The 22,079-nt window shown below is 32.3% G+C and overlaps 2 protein-coding genes across 2 annotated transcripts in view; one reads left to right on the top strand and one right to left on the bottom strand.

Moving 5' to 3' along the window:
- LOC115245478 overlaps window positions 1-22,079 on the top strand; it is a 43,201-nt gene that overhangs the window by 8,722 nt on the left and 12,400 nt on the right. The window lies entirely within an intron of this gene.
- Window positions 202-20,650, bottom strand: LOC115245486 (cytochrome P450 4c3-like). Its single transcript, XM_029823836.1, has 8 exons — window positions 20,355-20,650; window positions 13,638-13,835; window positions 11,929-12,111; window positions 8,912-8,981; window positions 8,666-8,792; window positions 1,926-2,162; window positions 1,531-1,693; window positions 202-1,224 (listed from the first exon to the last, which is right to left on the bottom strand). The coding sequence occupies exons 1-8, from the start codon at window positions 20,542-20,544 to the stop codon at window positions 884-886; spliced, it is 1,509 nt and encodes a 502-aa protein (XP_029679696.1). The 5' UTR covers window positions 20,545-20,650; the 3' UTR covers window positions 202-883.

Raw genomic sequence — 22,079 nt, 5'->3', positions numbered from 1 at the left:
AACAGGATTTTCTGGAAACGTCTTATAAGTTAGCGGAACAGAATGAGCAGAATCAATTCTAATTAATATTTTTATTTGTTGCTCATTTGTTGCTAAAAATTATTCATATTATAATATTATAATTAATATTATAATTTAAAATTTTTGAACTTATTGTTTGAATAAATTATGAAAACTAAAGGAAAAAAAGAAAGTACATAATAACATTAAAATATAAGATTCATATTTTTATAAACATACACACATACATATACATAATTTTTTTACATATATATAATTTTTACTGAAAACAGATTAAGAAGATATTTGCTCAATAAGCGGCAGATTCAATTTTTGATTGTCTTGCTTCTTTTTCTTTTCCTAATCTTTTTAAAGTAAAGCAGAGAGAGAAGGAGAGACTTTCGGTCCTAAATTAAAGCTAACATATCATCTTCTCATATTACTCCCTATCTAAAAGAGGCATGTTATGTCGATACTCGAAAGTCTCGAAGTGTATTGTTGCCTCTTTTCCGCGATGCTGATTGGTTCTGTCATTGCGCTTACTTCGTGAGCGGCTGTCATTGCATATTTTGACAGTTATTTTGTGTATATATCGTTAAAAATGTTTAATGAAAAAGAATAAATGCCGCGCGCGAAGCGCGCGTTGTGTTGTGCTAGTATTATTAAAACTTCTATAATTGTTCCCGCAAGAAAAAAATTTTCTTGTTATATATCGAACGTGTTCCGAGAGTCACAGCAAGGAAATATTTTGACGTTAACCAACTGGCTATGGTTGGCATATAGGCAAGGCCCCTCAATTAGTATAAGCTCTATGTATCATAAAATAAATGGCGCGCGCTTGTGATGTTCTAGTATATTTTAAAGATGGAAAAGAATTTCGTTTTCATTGCTTGCGTGGTGTTATTTTGAGATGAAGTCCGTTTGCATTGATAAGTACCAATTCGGATATGAAGCGCAGTTGGTCTTCCGTGTCGAGAGCTTCCACGCGGAAACTTTTTAATATGGATAAGACGGCCACTTTAATGACTAACGTGGCAAATCTCCAGCCGATGCAATTTCGTGAACCGGCACTGAAAGGGATGAAAACGTAAGGCGGTAATTTGGGACTGTCCGGCAAGAAACGCTCCGGACGATAAACATGCGGATCGGGAAAGTAACGATCGTCACGATGTAGCAGATAGGAGTTGATGATAACCGTCGAGCCTGGCGGAATTTCGATGCCCACTAAAAATAGAGAAACATAATTCGTATAGATAAGAGAAGCCTATCACGTTTGCATCGCGCAATTTTCAATTATATTTGCAATATTAATAGCTACATCTTAAAATTTGTTGTTTGACAATTATTCAATAAAACAATATTCTACAAGTATTTATTATTTATATCAACTAATGTTATATATCTATAACACATAACATTAATTGAGAAATATGAAATAATAATGCAATGTAATATTATCAAATAAATAATATCTTGCTGGAAATCGTGAAGAGAGATATATTGATTTCTCAAAAAATACGAGGTACTTACTTAAGTCGATCGGCTTATAGATCTGTCTCGCTATGAGCGGAGCTACTGGATATAGCCTCCATTGCTCCTTAATGCAGGCATCCAGCCATGTTAATTTGTGAATGTTGTTTAGTGTAATTTCCGTTGTGCCCATTACATCGTTATATTCGTCTATGATCTTTTCCTAAAAAGAAGGCAAGAGAAGATGTTGAGAAGATGTTGTTAAGTTAATATTAAAAATGTGAGAAAAAAGTATATATTTATTGATTAAATATATATATTTATTATATTATATTTATTAATTAAATCTTCTGGAAATCTTTCCCTCTCAAGGATAAAATATTGTAAATGTCGAAGATTTATTAAATTCCGACGAGAATTGCTAGAGTTAAATAATGCAATACGATAGGACGTACCTGGTACTCGGGATGTCGCCCCAAAGCGTAAAGCGTCCAAGCTATGCTGGTAGCCACCGTATCGTGTCCGGCGTACATAAAAGTATTTACCTCTTCACGAATATCTTCATCTGAAAGGACGGTTCCGTTTTGTGATATCTCGAGTAACAAATCCAGCAGAGCCTGTTTCTTATTCGACGGTTTATTAAAATTTCCATCATGTTTCAACTTCCATTCGGCCTTTCTCTTCGCGATTACCTGCAAATGAAGCATTCCGTATATGTGACGAAAGCGGAAATATTATAAATAAATTTTTTTCCCGATCTGATGGATAATTTATGCTTGGAAAATTTTGAGATCAAATTGCGTTAAAAAAGAAAGAGATTCTTCTTTTTTTCTAAATACAAATATGTTACCTGAATTTGAGATTGAAATCGTGATCTAATTCAAAATTTAGTGCCCGACTTTGATTTTAAAATTGTAATAAAATTATAATAACAACTAAACAATAGCTACCCCGGTGAAATTTAAAATTGGAAATCGCAATATATTGTGCTAAATCATCCCAATCGTAGTTTTGGTTCGAACTTCGCTTCATGAGATCTCTCGCGAAATTGGCACAGTTGTTGGAAATGGCTATAAAGCTCTTTAATCATCCGGATTCATTTAACTTGGAACATTTTCATTACCTCGTCGACAAAATTGTGAATAACGGAGAGCGAGTGATTGTGCTCCTTTCCCGCTTTGGTCAAGTTGAAGATCAAATCAGACGATATCCACACGTTCGTGAAACGCATCTGTACAATAGACGCTATTCTGAAAATCAAAAACGGGCTTTTTGTAACATAACTTCATTATATGACTTCAATGTTGTAAATTGTATGAACTGGGAAAAAGAACCTATACAAAAATTATTTCAAGGAAAAGACACTTACTTGTCCACAGCCTCGACATATTCGTTTTTGGAATTTCTTTGAGCATTAAGTTTATAACCCATTGCAGATTCTGCAATAAAATTATTGCAACGTATAAGTTTTGTTATCTATGACTTTAATAAGATATGGTGAAGATGCTAAACAATTTTTAACAATTTAATATTTTGTTTTAATTAGCACAGTATATGGTTAATAATTATAAGCTTCAAAAAAAATATTGTAAAGTTTGGATTATTTATTTGCAATAATGTTTAACGCAATATTGTGTGATATACTTTCGCTGAAAATTAATAATAGTTAACTGTAATAATATTATGAATTGCATAAAACAATTATATCGTATATTTCAAGGCCGCTTCGTCGAAACATTTTAAAGCAATAGACAATCAAGGCGAGTGATAATCGATTTTTTTTTTTTTTTTTTTTCCTATTGCCAATTCAAAATTCTGGGTATTATAATTATAAGATAATCCAACAAAAACATTGCGATAAGATTGAGAAAAATTATCATATAAAAGTGTATATGCTACGAATATTTATTTTTTTCTAAATGGACATTATCTTTCAAATGTGAATAAATGGCGGATTTCATTACAATATTTCATGAGGACTCGGACAAGCTCGCAGAATTTGCAGGGTTCAATCTGTTCGATAAAGATTCGCTATTTGGGGCAGAGCAAACGAGCAAAGAAGGCTCCCCTTCAAATAACGAGGACTCGACTTCATGCGATGATGATGCAAGCGATGATCCGTTAATTTTTAAAACTTCTATTTTGAAACCCAAGCAAAAGAAGGTTATCTCTGTGTCATCAATATCAGGATTATCTACTCTGCAAAGTCACAAGCCTAACGTTCCTTTAACAGATTTGGCTAAAGTACGTGACTCTTTTTAATTGAAACTTACACTCTTAAAGAAATACTAGCACATTTTGTTAAATTATATAGTATTTTGATTCACATTCTTTTAATGAAATTACAAAGAGAATGTAAAATACATGCAAATAAAATTATTTAATTGAATAATAGCATCATTTCTCTGGCTTCATATTTTTGCCTTTGAAAAGATTTCATTATTTCAAAAATTCTATATTAAATCTATGTGCTTTATTTTAAAGTTAAAAAAAATTATCTTATCTATCCTCTATCTTTTAACTTCTTTCAATTAGGTTTTAATTATGTTTCAATTAACTTTCAATTAACATTAAAATTAATTGGTCTTAGAAATATATTACAGAGTTCAATTGCGATATAGAGATATATTCTAAAATCATATTTATACATAAATTTGTTTAGGTAAAAATATCTGCTTTGCTTTACGAGATAACAGAACGGACAACTCGGTTGGCACAACCTCGATCTCGCGTAACAGAAACTGAGGCTTCTCAAAAGCCCTTGAAATGCGGAATTTCAAAGCCGACGTCCCGCATATTAGAGCTTGCGTGTCCAAAGGTGATCCACGACTCACCAACGAAACCCATTAATTTTGTCTCACCAAGTGCGCTTAAAGCGATCGGTTAGTAGTTTATACGTCCCTAATTTAGCAATCTTTTAGACAGTCAGAATTCTTAATAAACTTCTTTAATGAAAATAATTGTTGTAAAGAAATTAGCCAAAAGAAAAAAAACAAATTTTATGAATATAAAATAATGCGAATCTATGTAGAAGCAAATACGTTTCGTGCAAAGCATGACAGACATTTATTAATTATGAAAGATCAAACGAATCTGGATAACAAAATGCTAATTAAGCACTATGAACGCTACAGCTACGCAGCGGATAATCGAGTTATCGCAGCCGCGAAAAGATCGCGACAAAGATCGACGTTTTAAATCATCTACACGTAAGACGCAGATACATCGATCGTGTAGTTCGAAAATACGTGATTTGTCTACGTCAAAGGAAGTGAATCACAATGCCAAAGCGAAACGATTCGCTTTATCGGGGAAAGATAAATCGGAAATGACGAATTTATTTCAAGGACTTTTACGGTAGTACAACACTTTACTTGTGATTTTCCATATTCTTGATTATTTAATTATTTTTTGCCACTATAACACAAATTGCAGATGTACGAAATCTTGTTTACGATGTTAAAATCAATGAAAAAAGAGGCGCGAAAGAATTTTCTGCAAATCGCCTTGAGTATATTGCCGTGAACAATGTTTGAATATTCTAATATTAGAACTGTTGAAGACCATTGCGGAAATCTTTTAACACATTTTTTCCTTTGATCGTTAATATTTATCTCACATCTTCTTCACGCGTGTATTATTTTCTTAAGTATTATTTGTACGATGAAAATGCGCCAGATAAATTTGTGCCAAATGAGAAAAATTTTCCTTATTAATCAGAAGTCAGAATCAATGACCTCGACTGATACGCGGAAATCTCTGCTTCATTCTTTTTAAAACATAATTATGAGAACTATTAATAACGCGCAATTTGCTTCAACTCGACAGCGATCGTAATGCGAGAAGAATGCGGAAGAGATTAGAACGAGGAAATAAATCTGAAATATGGAAGAAAACGAGAAAACAAGGATCGTCGTATTATCTTAATAATACAAACTCGGATAGAAGCGTTGTTCTTATCAATCTGGACTAGAAAAAGGATTCGCGATTTACCGCTATTCGTAAATCATGCAGATTTTGATATAAATCATCAAGGATGTCGAAGAGTGTCAATTAGCTGATGATTGAATTTTCATTCTCGTGCAAGACAAAAAAAAAATACTTCACGCTTTAGTTCCGCCGTATATATTTGACAGAGTTTGTCGACTTGTATTACGTTCGACGTTGTTGCATTGCAGAAAATTAATTTTTTTTTTTTTTGTGACAAATCCGATAATAAAACAACGAAAAATACATCGAATTAACATCAGAAAAAGCGATATTTCTTATTAGAAATAATTGTTTATTCGTAAATCGCAAATTGGTTATTGTATATATGTAATTAAAACAGCTTTAAAATTAGATTTATCAAATCATCGAATCAAAACAGCAATTATATTAACTCACCGCATATAATATCAAGGGTAGCACGTTTTGCGTAAGGTACCACATCAAACCATTTGTTCGCTTCTTTCTCGAGACAGGAAATCAAAACATTTATCTCTTCTTTCGTAATTTTAAAATATGTTTCGAGAAGACCGCTGTGGAAGCTCGGCGTCAACAGTTTCCTGCGAAAGTGCCATTTGTCACCTGAAAAAAAAATATACAATTTTAACTAATTTTACATTTTTGATGTGGCATTGATTATAATATATTTTATTACATATTAAAGAGAGAGAACACAATTATGAGATGATGTGACTGTTCAGCGATGCAATCGATATGTCTGAGATTTATTTTTCGAAACACGTCATCTACATTGACATTGATTTCAGAAGTTATGCAATAAAAGTGCAACACACAAAATGTCAACTATGTCAACTAACAAATGTTTTAGCCGAGAATAAGATTTATCTATATCACGTAAGGTACCTGCGATATATCGAGAGAAAAATATTATTTTCTTAGAGAGAAAGAATTAAATATACAAGGAGAAACATCACCGTAGAGTGATTTATAAATTATGAAAATATTATTGTTGTCCATTCTAAAAATAATTCGAAACAAATTAAAAATTTATTAGCTTATAGTAATTAGGTACTATCAGTATATCAAACATATCATATATTATTCGACAAGATTGCATGATATATCAAAACTCAGAAGTGCCTACTGAAATTTAAATAGAAGAAGATCGTAAAAACTTCTACGTTATATATATATATGTGTATGTGTGTATGTGTGTAGCTAGATTTAAACGAGTTTAGAAGGTTGAACAGATTTCCATCCGCGTAAAACTTTTTAGATATTCAAGTATTTTCAAAGAGCACCGGGTAGTAACATGACAAAAGACTTGACCCCGATTGATAATCGTGTATAAGACCGGCTTCAAAGTAGATCCTGATCCCGCTTATCTCCTCGGTCTGTCCTAAAGCTTGATTCGGACGCAAATTCTATTCGACATTGCAACATGAACAGTTCGAAATTTGACAACACTGCTAAAATAAAACTTACAGTGTTATCAGTTGTTACCAATGATGAAACATTGATGTGACATATTTGTCGAACGTGATGTTCAAGAATATTCGTCGGGCACACGCGGACGATTTCTAAATAAAAATCGCGCGTTTCTAGTTGAGGATTTATAAAATATGCATAAAGATTTGATGTTACATATTTTGGTCTTTTATAAAATTTTAAACATTAATTTAGAGATTGAATTCCAATTTAAAATTGGAATTTGAACTTCTAAATTCCTCATATACACCTAATATAGATAACTGTATTGTGCGCTTATCTAGCGTGCCATTAACCTGATCACAATCACTGTGATATATATATAATTTATCTTAAATTATTTTAAAAATTGCCGACAGTAACTTTTTCTTCGGATCTAGCTTATTTATCATTTATCATTTATTATTGGTAGTAATGTCTTTTAACATTGTAAAAATGTTTTATGCAATTCATTGAATATTTATATCCATTCACGTAGCTATTTAACTCAATAATAATAATTGATAATACGTGATTTGATTTGTAAATGTGAATCAAGATATATGTGAATTAATTTATTAATTAATGCACAGATATTTAGATCCGATCTTTGATACGATGACAATTATTAATATTTATTGCCGTCGCAATATGATCTTAATGAATCGTGAATCACTTACCAGTACTAGTCACCAGACCGGTACCAAGCCACGGCTTCAAATATTCATACTCGAGACTCTTGTCGATGTGCACACTGCTACTGAGCAAGGGTTGCACTGTCTCCACTCTGTAGAGGAAGATGAAGGGCCGCAGGCCGACCCAAACTAAATAAATGTCGCCAAACTCGCGAGCCCATTTTCTCAAGTTCTGAAAGAATTCTGCAAAAAAAGAGACGAATTGAAATTTAGATGTAAAATCGCGTTCTAAGAAATACAAGTCGTTTTATTGTATTCTATTCTGTTAAAAATAAAGGTAAGAAAATTGAATCTTATTTTGTCAATTTCTTTATAAGATTTCTATTTATTTATCGTGACAGGGAATTATACAACGGAATGTCGATACTTTTGCCCCCAGCTATGTGTAAATGAATATTATTTCTTTCTTTTATGCTACATAAAATATATGTACATATGCTACATACGCGATCACATCGACCGCGAGATTTTTATATTGTTAGGCATAGATCTCTTGCGAATATTTAATTATAATTCGAATAATCACTCATCGTCTTTCCTGTTCTTCTTTATTTTCCATCAATACGAATTAAATTTATTCTCGATGCAAGAGGAAAAACCGCGAATACGATTCCTTTAATTACCTTTGTTAAGACGCATATTCTCGAGAATGCATACTCATAAAAGGAAGAGTTTAAAATTTTCGAAAATAAAATATTATAAATAAATTTTTTTCCCGATCTGATGGATAATTTATGCTTGGAAAATTTTGAGATCAAATTGCGTTAAAAAAGAAAGAGATTCTTCTTTTTTTCTAAATACAAATATGTTACCTGAATTTGAGATTGAAATCGTGATCTAATTCAAAATTTAGTGCCCGACTTTGATTTTAAAATTGTAATAAAATTATAATAACAACTAAACAATAGCTACCCCGGTGAAATTTAAAATTGGAAATCGCAATATATTGTGCTAAATCATCCCAATCGTAGTTTTGGTTCGAACTTCGCTTCATGAGATCTCTCGCGAAATTGGCACAGTTGTTGGAAATGGCTATAAAGCTCTTTAATCATCCGGATTCATTTAACTTGGAACATTTTCATTACCTCGTCGACAAAATTGTGAATAACGGAGAGCGAGTGATTGTGCTCCTTTCCCGCTTTGGTCAAGTTGAAGATCAAATCAGACGATATCCACACGTTCGTGAAACGCATCTGTACAATAGACGCTATTCTGAAAATCAAAAACGGGCTTTTTGTAACATAACTTCATTATATGACTTCAATGTTGTAAATTGTATGAACTGGGAAAAAGAACCTATACAAAAATTATTTCAAGGAAAAGACACTTACTTGTCCACAGCCTCGACATATTCGTTTTTGGAATTTCTTTGAGCATTAAGTTTATAACCCATTGCAGATTCTGCAATAAAATTATTGCAACGTATAAGTTTTGTTATCTATGACTTTAATAAGATATGGTGAAGATGCTAAACAATTTTTAACAATTTAATATTTTGTTTTAATTAGCACAGTATATGGTTAATAATTATAAGCTTCAAAAAAAATATTGTAAAGTTTGGATTATTTATTTGCAATAATGTTTAACGCAATATTGTGTGATATACTTTCGCTGAAAATTAATAATAGTTAACTGTAATAATATTATGAATTGCATAAAACAATTATATCGTATATTTCAAGGCCGCTTCGTCGAAACATTTTAAAGCAATAGACAATCAAGGCGAGTGATAATCGATTATTTCTTTTTTTTTTTTTCCTATTGCCAATTCAAAATTCTGGGTATTATAATTATAAGATAATCCAACAAAAACATTGCGATAAGATTGAGAAAAATTATCATATAAAAGTGTATATGCTACGAATATTTATTTTTTTCTAAATGGACATTATCTTTCAAATGTGAATAAATGGCGGATTTCATTACAATATTTCATGAGGACTCGGACAAGCTCGCAGAATTTGCAGGGTTCAATCTGTTCGATAAAGATTCGCTATTTGGGGCAGAGCAAACGAGCAAAGAAGGCTCCCCTTCAAATAACGAGGACTCGACTTCATGCGATGATGATGCAAGCGATGATCCGTTAATTTTTAAAACTTCTATTTTGAAACCCAAGCCAAAGAAGGTTATCTCTGTGTCATCAATATCAGGATTATCTACTCTGCAAAGTCACAAGCCTAACGTTCCTTTAACAGATTTGGCTAAAGTACGTGACTCTTTTTAATTGAAACTTACACTCTTAAAGAAATACTAGCACATTTTGTTAAATTATATAGTATTTTGATTCACATTCTTTTAATGAAATTACAAAGAGAATGTAAAATACATGCAAATAAAATTATTTAATTGAATAACAGCATCATTTCTCTGGCTTCATATTTTTGCCTTTGAAAAGATTTCATTATTTCAAAAATTCTATATTAAATCTATGTGCTTTATTTTAAAGTTAAAAAAAATTATCTTATCTATCCTCTATCTTTTAACTTCTTTCAATTAGGTTTTAATTATGTTTCAATTAACTTTCAATTAACATTAAAATTAATTGGTCTTAGAAATATATTACAGAGTTCAATTGCGATATAGAGATATATTCTAAAATCATATTTATACATAAATTTGTTTAGGTAAAAATATCTGCTTTGCTTTACGAGATAACAGAACGGACAACTCGGTTGGCACAACCTCGATCTCGCGTAACAGAAACTGAGGCTTCTCAAAAGCCCTTGAAATGCGGAATTTCAAAGCCGACGTCCCGCATATTAGAGCTTGCGTGTCCAAAGGTGATCCACGACTCACCAACGAAACCCATTAATTTTGTCTCACCAAGTGCGCTTAAAGCGATCGGTTAGTAGTTTATACGTCCCTAATTTAGCAATCTTTTAGACAGTCAGAATTCTTAATAAACTTCTTTAATGAAAATAATTGTTGTAAAGAAATTAGCCAAAAGAAAAAAAACAAATTTTATGAATATAAAATAATGCGAATCTATGTAGAAGCAAATACGTTTCGTGCAAAGCATGACAGACATTTATTAATTATGAAAGATCAAACGAATCTGGATAACAAAATGCTAATTAAGCACTATGAACGCTACAGCTACGCAGCGGATAATCGAGTTATCGCAGCCGCGAAAAGATCGCGACAAAGATCGACGTTTTAAATCATCTACACGTAAGACGCAGATACATCGATCGTGTAGTTCGAAAATACGTGATTTGTCTACGTCAAAGGAAGTGAATCACAATGCCAAAGCGAAACGATTCGCTTTATCGGGGAAAGATAAATCGGAAATGACGAATTTATTTCAAGGACTTTTACGGTAGTACAACACTTTACTTGTGATTTTCCATATTCTTGATTATTTAATTATTTTTTGCCACTATAACACAAATTGCAGATGTACGAAATCTTGTTTACGATGTTAAAATCAATGAAAAAAGAGGCGCGAAAGAATTTTCTGCAAATCGCCTTGAGTATATTGCCGTGAACAATGTTTGAATATTCTAATATTAGAACTGTTGAAGACCATTGCGGAAATCTTTTAACACATTTTTTCCTTTGATCGTTAATATTTATCTCACATCTTCTTCACGCGTGTATTATTTTCTTAAGTATTATTTGTACGATGAAAATGCGCCAGATAAATTTGTGCCAAATGAGAAAAATTTTCCTTATTAATCAGAAGTCAGAATCAATGACCTCGACTGATACGCGGAAATCTCTGCTTCATTCTTTTTAAAACATAATTATGAGAACTATTAATAACGCGCAATTTGCTTCAACTCGACAGCGATCGTAATGCGAGAAGAATGCGGAAGAGATTAGAACGAGGAAATAAATCTGAAATATGGAAGAAAACGAGAAAACAAGGATCGTCGTATTATCTTAATAATACAAACTCGGATAGAAGCGTTGTTCTTATCAATCTGGACTAGAAAAAGGATTCGCGATTTACCGCTATTCGTAAATCATGCAGATTTTGATATAAATCATCAAGGATGTCGAAGAGTGTCAATTAGCTGATGATTGAATTTTCATTCTCGTGCAAGACAAAAAAAAAATACTTCACGCTTTAGTTCCGCCGTATATATTTGACAGAGTTTGTCGACTTGTATTACGTTCGACGTTGTTGCATTGCAGAAAATTAATTTTTTTTTTTTTTGTGACAAATCCGATAATAAAACAACGAAAAATACATCGAATTAACATCAGAAAAAGCGATATTTCTTATTAGAAATAATTGTTTATTCGTAAATCGCAAATTGGTTATTGTATATATGTAATTAAAACAGCTTTAAAATTAGATTTATCAAATCATCGAATCAAAACAGCAATTATATTAACTCACCGCATATAATATCAAGGGTAGCACGTTTTGCGTAAGGTACCACATCAAACCATTTGTTCGCTTCTTTCTCGAGACAGGAAATCAAAACATTTATCTCTTCTTTCGTAATTTTAAAATATGTTTCGAGAAGACCGCTGTGGAAGCTCGGCGTCAACAGTTTCCTGCGAAAGTGCCATTTGTCACCTGAAAAAAAAATATACAATTTTAACTAATTTTACATTTTTGATGTGGCATTGATTATAATATATTTTATTACATATTAAAGAGAGAGAACACAATTATGAGATGATGTGACTGTTCAGCGATGCAATCGATATGTCTGAGATTTATTTTTCGAAACACGTCATCTACATTGACATTGATTTCAGAAGTTATGCAATAAAAGTGCAACACACAAAATGTCAACTATGTCAACTAACAAATGTTTTAGCCGAGAATAAGATTTATCTATATCACGTAAGGTACCTGCGATATATCGAGAGAAAAATATTATTTTCTTAGAGAGAAAGAATTAAATATACAAGGAGAAACATCACCGTAGAGTGATTTATAAATTATGAAAATATTATTGTTGTCCATTCTAAAAATAATTCGAAACAAATTAAAAATTTATTAGCTTATAGTAATTAGGTACTATCAGTATATCAAACATATCATATATTATTCGACAAGATTGCATGATATATCAAAACTCAGAAGTGCCTACTGAAATTTAAATAGAAGAAGATCGTAAAAACTTCTACGTTATATATATATATGTGTATGTGTGTATGTGTGTAGCTAGATTTAAACGAGTTTAGAAGGTTGAACAGATTTCAATCCGCGTAAAACTTTTTAGATATTCAAGTATTTTCAAAGAGCACCGGGTAGTAACATGACAAAAGACTTGACCCCGATTGATAATCGTGTATAAGACCGGCTTCAAAGTAGATCCTGATCCCGCTTATCTCCTCGGTCTGTCCTAAAGCTTGATTCGGACGCAAATTCTATTCGACATTGCAACATGAACAGTTCGAAATTTGACAACACTGCTAAAATAAAACTTACAGTGTTATCAGTTGTTACCAATGATGAAACATTGATGTGACATATTTGTCGAACGTGATGTTCAAGAATATTCGTCGGGCACACGCGGACGATTTCTAAATAAAAATCGCGCGTTTCTAGTTGAGGATTTATAAAATATGCATAAAGATTTGATGTTACATATTTTGGTCTTTTATAAAATTTTAAACATTAATTTAGAGATTGAATTCCAATTTAAAATTGGAATTTGAACTTCTAAATTCCTCATATACACCTAATATAGATAACTGTATTGTGCGCTTATCTAGCGTGCCATTAACCTGATCACAATCACTGTGATATATATATAATTTATCTTAAATTATTTTAAAAATTGCCGACAGTAACTTTTTCTTCGGATCTAGCTTATTTATCATTTATCATTTATTATTGGTAGTAATGTCTTTTAACATTGTAAAAATGTTTTATGCAATTCATTGAATATTTATATCCATTCACGTAGCTATTTAACTCAATAATAATAATTGATAATACGTGATTTGATTTGTAAATGTGAATCAAGATATATGTGAATTAATTTATTAATTAATGCACAGATATTTAGATCCGATCTTTGATACGATGACAATTATTAATATTTATTGCCGTCGCAATATGATCTTAATGAATCGTGAATCACTTACCAGTACTAGTCACCAGACCGGTACCAAGCCACGGCTTCAAATATTCATACTCGAGACTCTTGTCGATGTGCACACTGCTACTGAGCAAGGGTTGCACTGTCTCCACTCTGTAGAGGAAGATGAAGGGCCGCAGGCCGACCCAAACTAAATAAATGTCGCCAAACTCGCGAGCCCATTTTCTCAAGTTCTGAAAGAATTCTGCAAAAAAAGAGACGAATTGAAATTTAGATGTAAAATCGCGTTCTAAGAAATACAAGTCGTTTTATTGTATTCTATTCTGTTAAAAATAAAGGTAAGAAAATTGAATCTTATTTTGTCAATTTCTTTATAAGATTTCTATTTATTTATCGTGACAGGGAATTATACAACGGAATGTCGATACTTTTGCCCCCAGCTATGTGTAAATGAATATTATTTCTTTCTTTTATGCTACATAAAATATATGTACATATGCTACATACGCGATCACATCGACCGCGAGATTTTTATATTGTTAGGCATAGATCTCTTGCGAATATTTAATTATAATTCGAATAATCACTCATCGTCTTTCCTGTTCTTCTTTATTTTCCATCAATACGAATTAAATTTATTCTCGATGCAAGAGGAAAAACCGCGAATACGATTCCTTTAATTACCTTTGTTAAGACGCATATTCTCGAGAATGCATACTCATAAAAGGAAGAGTTTAAAATTTTCGAAAATAATTTTACAACGTTCTATTTCGCGAAAATAAGCGTTCGATGTATATCGCTTGTTACGTATCTATGACGTTTTTACGAGGATCATCTTCAATTATTCACAATCAGTTACTCTCGCGGTCACCGACCCGCGTCGCAAGCGCAGAAATAGACCTTGTGCAACTTTGTGACCGATCAATTATCGAGTCGTTATCGTAGCTCTAGGTTCACTCTATGTCTCGCTGATGCAAATTACGCTCTTTGTCGGAGTGAGAATAAAAAAATCGCTGCTAGTGATAAAGAAACAGAACGTGGATGCAACGTAATATGAACGATGTGGAGGAATAGCAAAAATTATATATAATTTAATTTTATCAAATATATTTTTTTAAAAACGGAAGTTAAATTACAAAATATGGTATATTTACAAAACATGAGTATAGAGATATGATGCGATGATAATATAGGGCTGATATAATTTTACTATCTGAAGCGGATTTAAACTATTTCTAAACTAAAAAGAAAGAAAGAAAAATAAATATTGCTTTGAAAAACAACAATAATTTAAGATAAGCTAGAAAGTTTAAAAAAGAAAATAATTAAGTCCCATAATGCATTGTATTATAATCGCTACATACATGTTTTTTATATATATAATTATAAAAACTTTTTTTAAGAACTTATCTCTCTCTCTCTTTATATTTAAACATTATAATATACAAAATTTTTTTTTAATTGAAATGATAATTTGTATGGCAGATATAATTTGTTTCAACGAGATAAAGAAATATAAGATGAGATTATTTATATATTTTGAATGTCACGTTGAAAGAAAAAGGTCGATGTAGAAACGAACAGGAAAAAAGAAAGAGAGATAGAGAGAGAAAGAGAAATAGAGGGAATTAAGAAAGAGTATCAAGAATGGTGCAGCGGAGAAAGAGAGAAATCGCACTGCACGTGCAGTGAGTTGACGGCCGAGAGACTGACCGGACATTGACCGGTCGACATAAACAGTATATATATTTGCACCGCACATGGATGATGAACAAATGTAGAGAGCAAGAGAGAAAGAATGAGAGAGAGACATCACTCAGGAAAGAACGAAAGGCGCTGTCGGAGACCTTGACAGACGTGCAACGAGACGCTAGGCGTCCTTCGGACAGTAGTAGGCCTTCGACTATTTTAGCGCTGGATATGCCAGCTGCTTCCCCGCTTTCCTATAAAGAATATGTCGCGTATTTAAACAAAGAATAAATATGTGTCGTAATATTCGAGATATCTGAGTAATATGTTGCGAAGAGGAGAAAGACACATGTGCACTGTCTAATTGCCGAGAACAAAAGAGAGCATTTTATTCGTGCTTTCCGTCTACATAAGTATAACACCCGAATAATTAAATGATCCTCCCGATTCAAAAGAAACTAAAAATACATTCTATTCTCTAACAATATGACATAACGCGCAAAATGTATTATGCGTAAAATAAAGATGACAGACCGGTTTTGTGCGACATTTCGAAACAGTATTTCTTTTTACGTAAGAATACGAAAGAATATAAAATTGTATTTATACTTTGTTTATTATCATTATTTACTTTAATAAATCAAATATATCGCGAACTGAGATTTGTTTAAAAAAATAACTTTTTGCGCGTAGATGAAGAATTGAATTTATATGTAAGGTTTTAAAAACAAATTGCAGAATATTTTTTAATCTTTTCATTTTTTTGCGCTTTTATTCTTTATTTATTTTATTTTATTGGAGGATTTTTTATTCTAGTCTCTCTCTCTCTCTCTCTCTCTCTCTCATCACTATATATTTTATTTTGCCTATATATATAAAATTATATTATACATTAGTATATATAGAGATTAAAGGCCAACAAGATCAACTCTCAATAATAATGTTTTAATTAGTCTTATATAAACTGTCCTGTTAATTTTCCCAGATATCCTATTCTCGTCTTGCAAAACAATAAAGATCAATGACGGTCTTTTAGCAGTATATATTCGTACAAAGTGTTACCACAGCACGTTAATTGCACGCCTCGCCTTTTGTGCCGGACGGTTCAATTAATTGTCATATGTACCATAGTGCACGTGAAGCATCAAAGCAAATTCAGATTCTATTCTCTCTTCGCGAACGACGACGTCTGGCTGAAGTCTGATCTGGAATCGTTCTCCGCCAGCAAAAAATTTCAGATGCGGGGTTTTTTTTTTATGTAATGTCTTGTTCTGCCTACTTGTATGCTTTCTCTTTTCATTCTCTCCCCAAAACGCGAGAGGAGAGTACATAACACCGTTGCCCCGTATAAAATCGCGTGCTGTTACTCAGACCGCCCGAACAACCTTGACCCGATTCTTCTTATTGTTCCTCTTCTTCATGACTTCGTTTTTTTACGCGTGCGGGGTGGCCGATGATTATTATTGGTGAATCGAGATGGATCTCTTTTTTTTATCATTTTCTCGAAAGTCGTACGAAATTATTATCTTTAATTATGATCATTAATTTGATTATCTTAACAGAATAAATATATATTATAAAATCTTGAGTTTTAAGGATTGAATGTTCAGAGAACAGATACTATTATGAAAGACGAATGCCGTTTTACGATGAATCAAACTGTTATATAATGGTTCGAATAAAACAAAACTTATGTGAAATATAATATATATCACAATTATATTATTTTTATACTCGGTTGTCTTTCTCATTTATTATAAAAGAAAATTATTTCATTTTGCATGAGCAATTCTAAATTGAAATAAAATCAAAATGTACGCGTATGAGGATGAATCTTGTCTAACTTTTATTACGAAATGTAAGAAATCTCTATAATATTTATTGCAAGCAAAAACTATTACATCTTGTACATATCATTCTGTGAATGACGGGTGTCATAAATAATATAAGTGTGTGCTTATTAAAATAATTATTAAACGCGAACTTTTTATTCCCAACAAATTTTTTTTTTACTTATCTTAGAACTAAATGGAGGTATCATTCTCTGTATACAAGATTTCTTAACTATGTTGCATTTTTTTTAACGAAAATTCCGTGTAGACTGTCAGAGGTTCACTGGTGCTTCATTGTCAAGAATGCATATATATCTGAGAAATGCGAATTGAGAAAACCAAGTGTTTTTGACGCTGGATCGAAAAGTGATTTAATAATTTTAGTTATTTTATAATTTTATGTGAATGATATGAAAATCTCTTTCTGCCAAATAATCTCGCACTGTAAAAAGTTTTGATTTATTCTCACCGTATTCTAATCAAATACCATTTGACTTTGATATAATCGAAATCGCATCTCGCATCTTGCCTTTCTAATTTTCTTGTAAAATTTCTCTTACGCGCGAATGAATAAAAGTGATCATCAATTATTCAGAAGGAACCGTATAGGCGTTCTATCATGACGCCAATCGCATAAAGCCCAAACAATCGGCACGTATTTGTTCTCAATGTCGTGTATTATATTGCAGAATTATCCGCGTGAATTTTTTCAACATCAAAATCATCATGTTATGAGTATATCTTGAACGGCCATATAGATGCTCGCCATGGATTTCTGAAAACCCATGTCATCTACTCAATTCGAGAATTTATTTAGTTAAAGAGAAAGAGGAAGAAAGAGAGCAATGATCAGAAATGACTTTTAGAATTCTGAATTTTCGTGTTAAAATCAGTATGTGCTGTTATACACGATGACGTTTCGTGTTTAATCAAGTTACCTTTGACTGCTATCGCAATCAATTAGTCAGCGTTTTAATAAGCACGTTAAACAACAAAGCTAAAAGCTTAAAGTGTGATTAAAATGATGTAACGTATTTTGTCGCAATGACAAGACAGATATGATTATTTGCATTTAATCAAATTAACGCGCGCTTATTGAATGCGTTATGTCATAATGTATGAATTTTTCTCCTCGGTTTTATCTGGTCTACCTGCACACGAGAGGTGATACGGTTATTATTAGACATCCTGTATATGTCACATGCATTAGTACATATAAAGTGAGCCACCTAACTTGCATACTTATTTGACTTGTAATTACGTTTTATAAAAAATTGTTATACGAATAAAATGTTGTCAATGATAATTTCAAGGATATCATTACGTACGTCTATTTTTAGAATAATCTATTTTTTTATAATCGGAGGTGTTTTGCAAGTTAATAAAGTAAATTAGGTGCCTCGTCTTGTATGTGGAATATGTACATATACCAGGTGTGTTCTTGGCATTTTTTATTTCAAATGCAAAAACAAATACTTTTCTGCACAATATTTGTTTATTTGATTAATTTGAACTAGAAATTTCTACTGCATGCACGAAAGAGAGAAAGAAAGAAACAGAGAAGTAAACTTTCAAAAGTATAATTGATAAAAGTATAAAATAGATAGAATATTACATTCCCATATCTCTCTTCCATATCTCTTTATAAATATTTCATTCCAAAAATAGAATGTGTTGACATCACTTATTGAAATTAGATCAATAAAATAATATTTTCATTTACCTAGGTTTCTCCTGACTTAAATATTTTGAAAATATGTCGCGATCATATTTATAATAAAAGAATTCTTTACATGAAAAAAGAGCAAACGTGCATTGTGCCAAGTTATTTTTCAATAGAGAATAATAATGCATATTAGGGGCGACCTCACAGATTTCAATGGCCATGATATATTATCTTCTTAATATATTATTATCTTATATTAATCATATAAAATAAAATAATAAAAATTATATAAAATATTAATATATTATCTTATATTAATCAAGAAGATAATATATTAAATTCTTAATATATTATCTTCTTAATAAAAAAAAAAATGATATATATTACCTTCTTAAATGTATATGGTGTCAGAAAATTACGATTTATTCATTAAATTTATTTTGTTAATAAATTTTTATAAAACAATGACGGTTAAAATCTTTTGAAAGTTACTCAGGGTCCGTGTCCTTAATAATAATATATATCAAGGCCATTGAAATCTATGAGGTCGCCTCTAATATGCATAACTATTCAATAGAGATTCATTGCTTTTCAAAAAAGTGACGCTTGTCCTATTCAACATACAGAAAGAATCTAATCTATAGATGTTGAAATATTTAGATATTCTGGATATTTCCGTAAATGATCAAAGATCAAATGATTCAGCAACGCAGAACATTTTATTTTAGTTTAATCTTATATCTTTCGACACAAAGATTTATTATAATGCTATGTGTGCCAGTGAGATTTTAATCAAAATGATGAAAAGAATACGAGTTTAGTTTATTGTAAAACAGATTTTGCCAATTATTTTACATAATCATATCGAAAAAGGTATTGGTAAATATTTACATTAAATAGCACGGACCATTTTCTTGTTGATATATATATTGGGTTGAACGGAAAGTTCGTGCCGTTCTTTCCGTCTTCTATATTGTAGAGATCGAGTACACATTCCTAAACTTTTTGAAAGTTATTGTGGATCATAATCTTGAAAACATATGTCAAGGTTAATGTCGTTGGGACTAAATCCTCTTTTCTAAAAATGTTATTTTTTTAATATTTCAAAATCGTATGTTTCAGAAACCAAAAGAGAGAGAGCCACAAGATTCAAAGCGTCACTTACGAATGTATCATCTGCAATAAATGTCAAAAGGGCAATGATCCGTGCTACGTAAATTAATGTAAACATTTACACACTAAAATATTTTATATATGAAAGTTGTGTTATTTGGACAATTTAAGCAATGTACTCTAATATTATTTCCTTTATACAGCTCCCTCGTAATAATATCTTTTTTTATCCGACACATATATATGTATATGCGACCAGAGAAAAAGCGGTATTAATGAATATTGCATCTATTTTTATTTTTAGCAAAGTTGTTAATGTGATCCGTTCAACTCATCGGTGATGATAGTCATGCATTAGCGAAAATTATGATGTTATGTTATCATGCATACACAAAATATACGCACGTGGTCATCACCGCGATATTCCTGTATTTTTTAATATGCCAAAATCGCAAAGACTTACCTTCTTGCGAGCAGAAGAGCTGATAAGCGTTACCGATGATAGGCAGCGCTGTGGGATAGGACACCTTCCTCAAGGCGTACAGAAATTTTCCTCGCTCTACCAGTAGATTCAACAGGAGCAACAGGAGGCAGAAGGAAAGAAAGATGGTCATCCAAGATCCTCCTTCCAAAAGGATTGACGCAGCAGTCATGTTGCGTGCTGTGAGTACTCTCGATTGTCTTCTAACGACGCTTCCTTGATATGATATTTTGGCTTCTATTGTTTACCATAAGAGGACGGTGAAGCAAAATTTTTTACTCTTTCTTCCCGAGATCTCTTTAGAAAAAATCAGGATTATGTCGAGGAGATTAATCCGGACTCTTAATTTTTGCAGTAAGATTCAAGGTCCTTCTTGCCGCAAGCGATTGTTGAGATCAAGTCGAGAGACCCGATCCTAGTGCGACCACGGTCACTAGTATTCTGCGCGAAATAGGTGTCAACACGCCGAAGCAAAAGGTAACATGATCTCAAAGTCCATTAAAGAAAGAGAGAGAGAAAGAAAGAGAGAGAGAAGCGTCACAAGAACTTAAGAAAAAAAAACGACGTTTGTTCAGTCACAAACAAATCGAATGGATGCACCAAGATTAATATCACCACACGTTGCAATGTCGTGTCACACGGTGGCTACTCCCTCCGGTTATAATGCATGACCGTACGAAAGACTTGCCCTTATATACACTACTGGAATGCCCCGTGTACTACACCAGACGGTCAGTGGTTAGCTTCTTCACCAATAGAATGGCGAACACGTGGGATGTGTGTCTGTTTGTGTACGTATGTTGGGAGACATATATTCACGCATGTGTCTCTCCGACAGTATGCGTTTATATATGTGTGCGCGAGTGTGTAAGCAGACTCGCAGAAATACAGTGAAGCGAATACCCCTCCGAGATCGTCTCTCGGCGCCGCTCATTCTCTCTATCGCTACACGGCCCGCAGCCTCAGTCAGGTTCACCTCAAGACGAGAATTTCCACGTGGTGGAAAGAGGAGAAGAGAAGCGACCCCCGCCAACATCACCGCCGACGGCGACGTAATAATTTGCATCACGCGAACTCGCTGTCACGGATTTCGTGGAGAGAACGTTCCGCCTTCCGTGCCGATGTAGTAAACATCGGAGATGATGAGCCACGTGACGGGAAGAATTAAGGGATTCTTCTTTTTGCTCTATTTTGAAAAAGATGAATTTATATCAGATTCGTGTGTGTGATGTTTAGTGAAATGAAATTTTTTGACGTAACGGTAACATGTATAACATGTATATGTATAAGGTTTGTACACGTTATTCGCAAATGTCATCTTCTTTTTCTATCATAATCTACGTTTACATGTCACCCTTAATTGGGTTTAATAACATCCGTAGTTTTACAACTGATCAATTACAACTATTCCTCTAAAGAATAGAGTGAGTGTGATCGGCCAGTTTTAAAACTACGGATGTTATTAAACCTGATTAAGGGTGACACGTGTAAACGTAATCATATAGACATCTGTTTCGCGAGACACACGCAGATGTACATATATGGGATTTTCCAATGGCACCAATAAAACGATGACTGCATTTTTATGCAAAAAAATATAGATTAGAAAATTGATATTGATAAAATTATAAGGCTTTTGTTAGATTTGATATTTGTCACGCACTATACATCTCTTTATATCTCTTATATAATATTTGAAAATAGCAC

This window comes from Formica exsecta, unplaced genomic scaffold, assembly GCF_003651465.1.
Source record: "Formica exsecta isolate Colony F162 unplaced genomic scaffold, ASM365146v1 scaffold98, whole genome shotgun sequence".
Lineage (NCBI taxonomy): Eukaryota > Metazoa > Arthropoda > Insecta > Hymenoptera > Formicidae > Formica > Formica exsecta.
The sequence above is the reverse complement of the archived record's forward strand: the minus strand, read 5'-3'. Positions and strand labels throughout refer to the sequence as shown.

What these genes read in the sequence shown, in the direction of transcription:
- LOC115245486 (XM_029823836.1), bottom strand. Translation starts at nt 20,544, where the DNA reads ATGACTGCTGCGTCAATCCTTTTGGAAGGAGGATCTTGGATGACCATC. An exon ending in TATGTCGAGGCTGTGGACAA is followed by an intron (nt 8,793 to 8,911) that starts GTAAGTGTCTTT and finishes TTTGATTTTCAG; the next exon opens with AATAGCGTCTATTGTACAGA. An exon ending in GGCGACATCCCGAGTACCAG is followed by an intron (nt 1,694 to 1,925) that starts GTACGTCCTATC and finishes CCTTCTTTTTAG; the next exon opens with GAAAAGATCATAGACGAATA.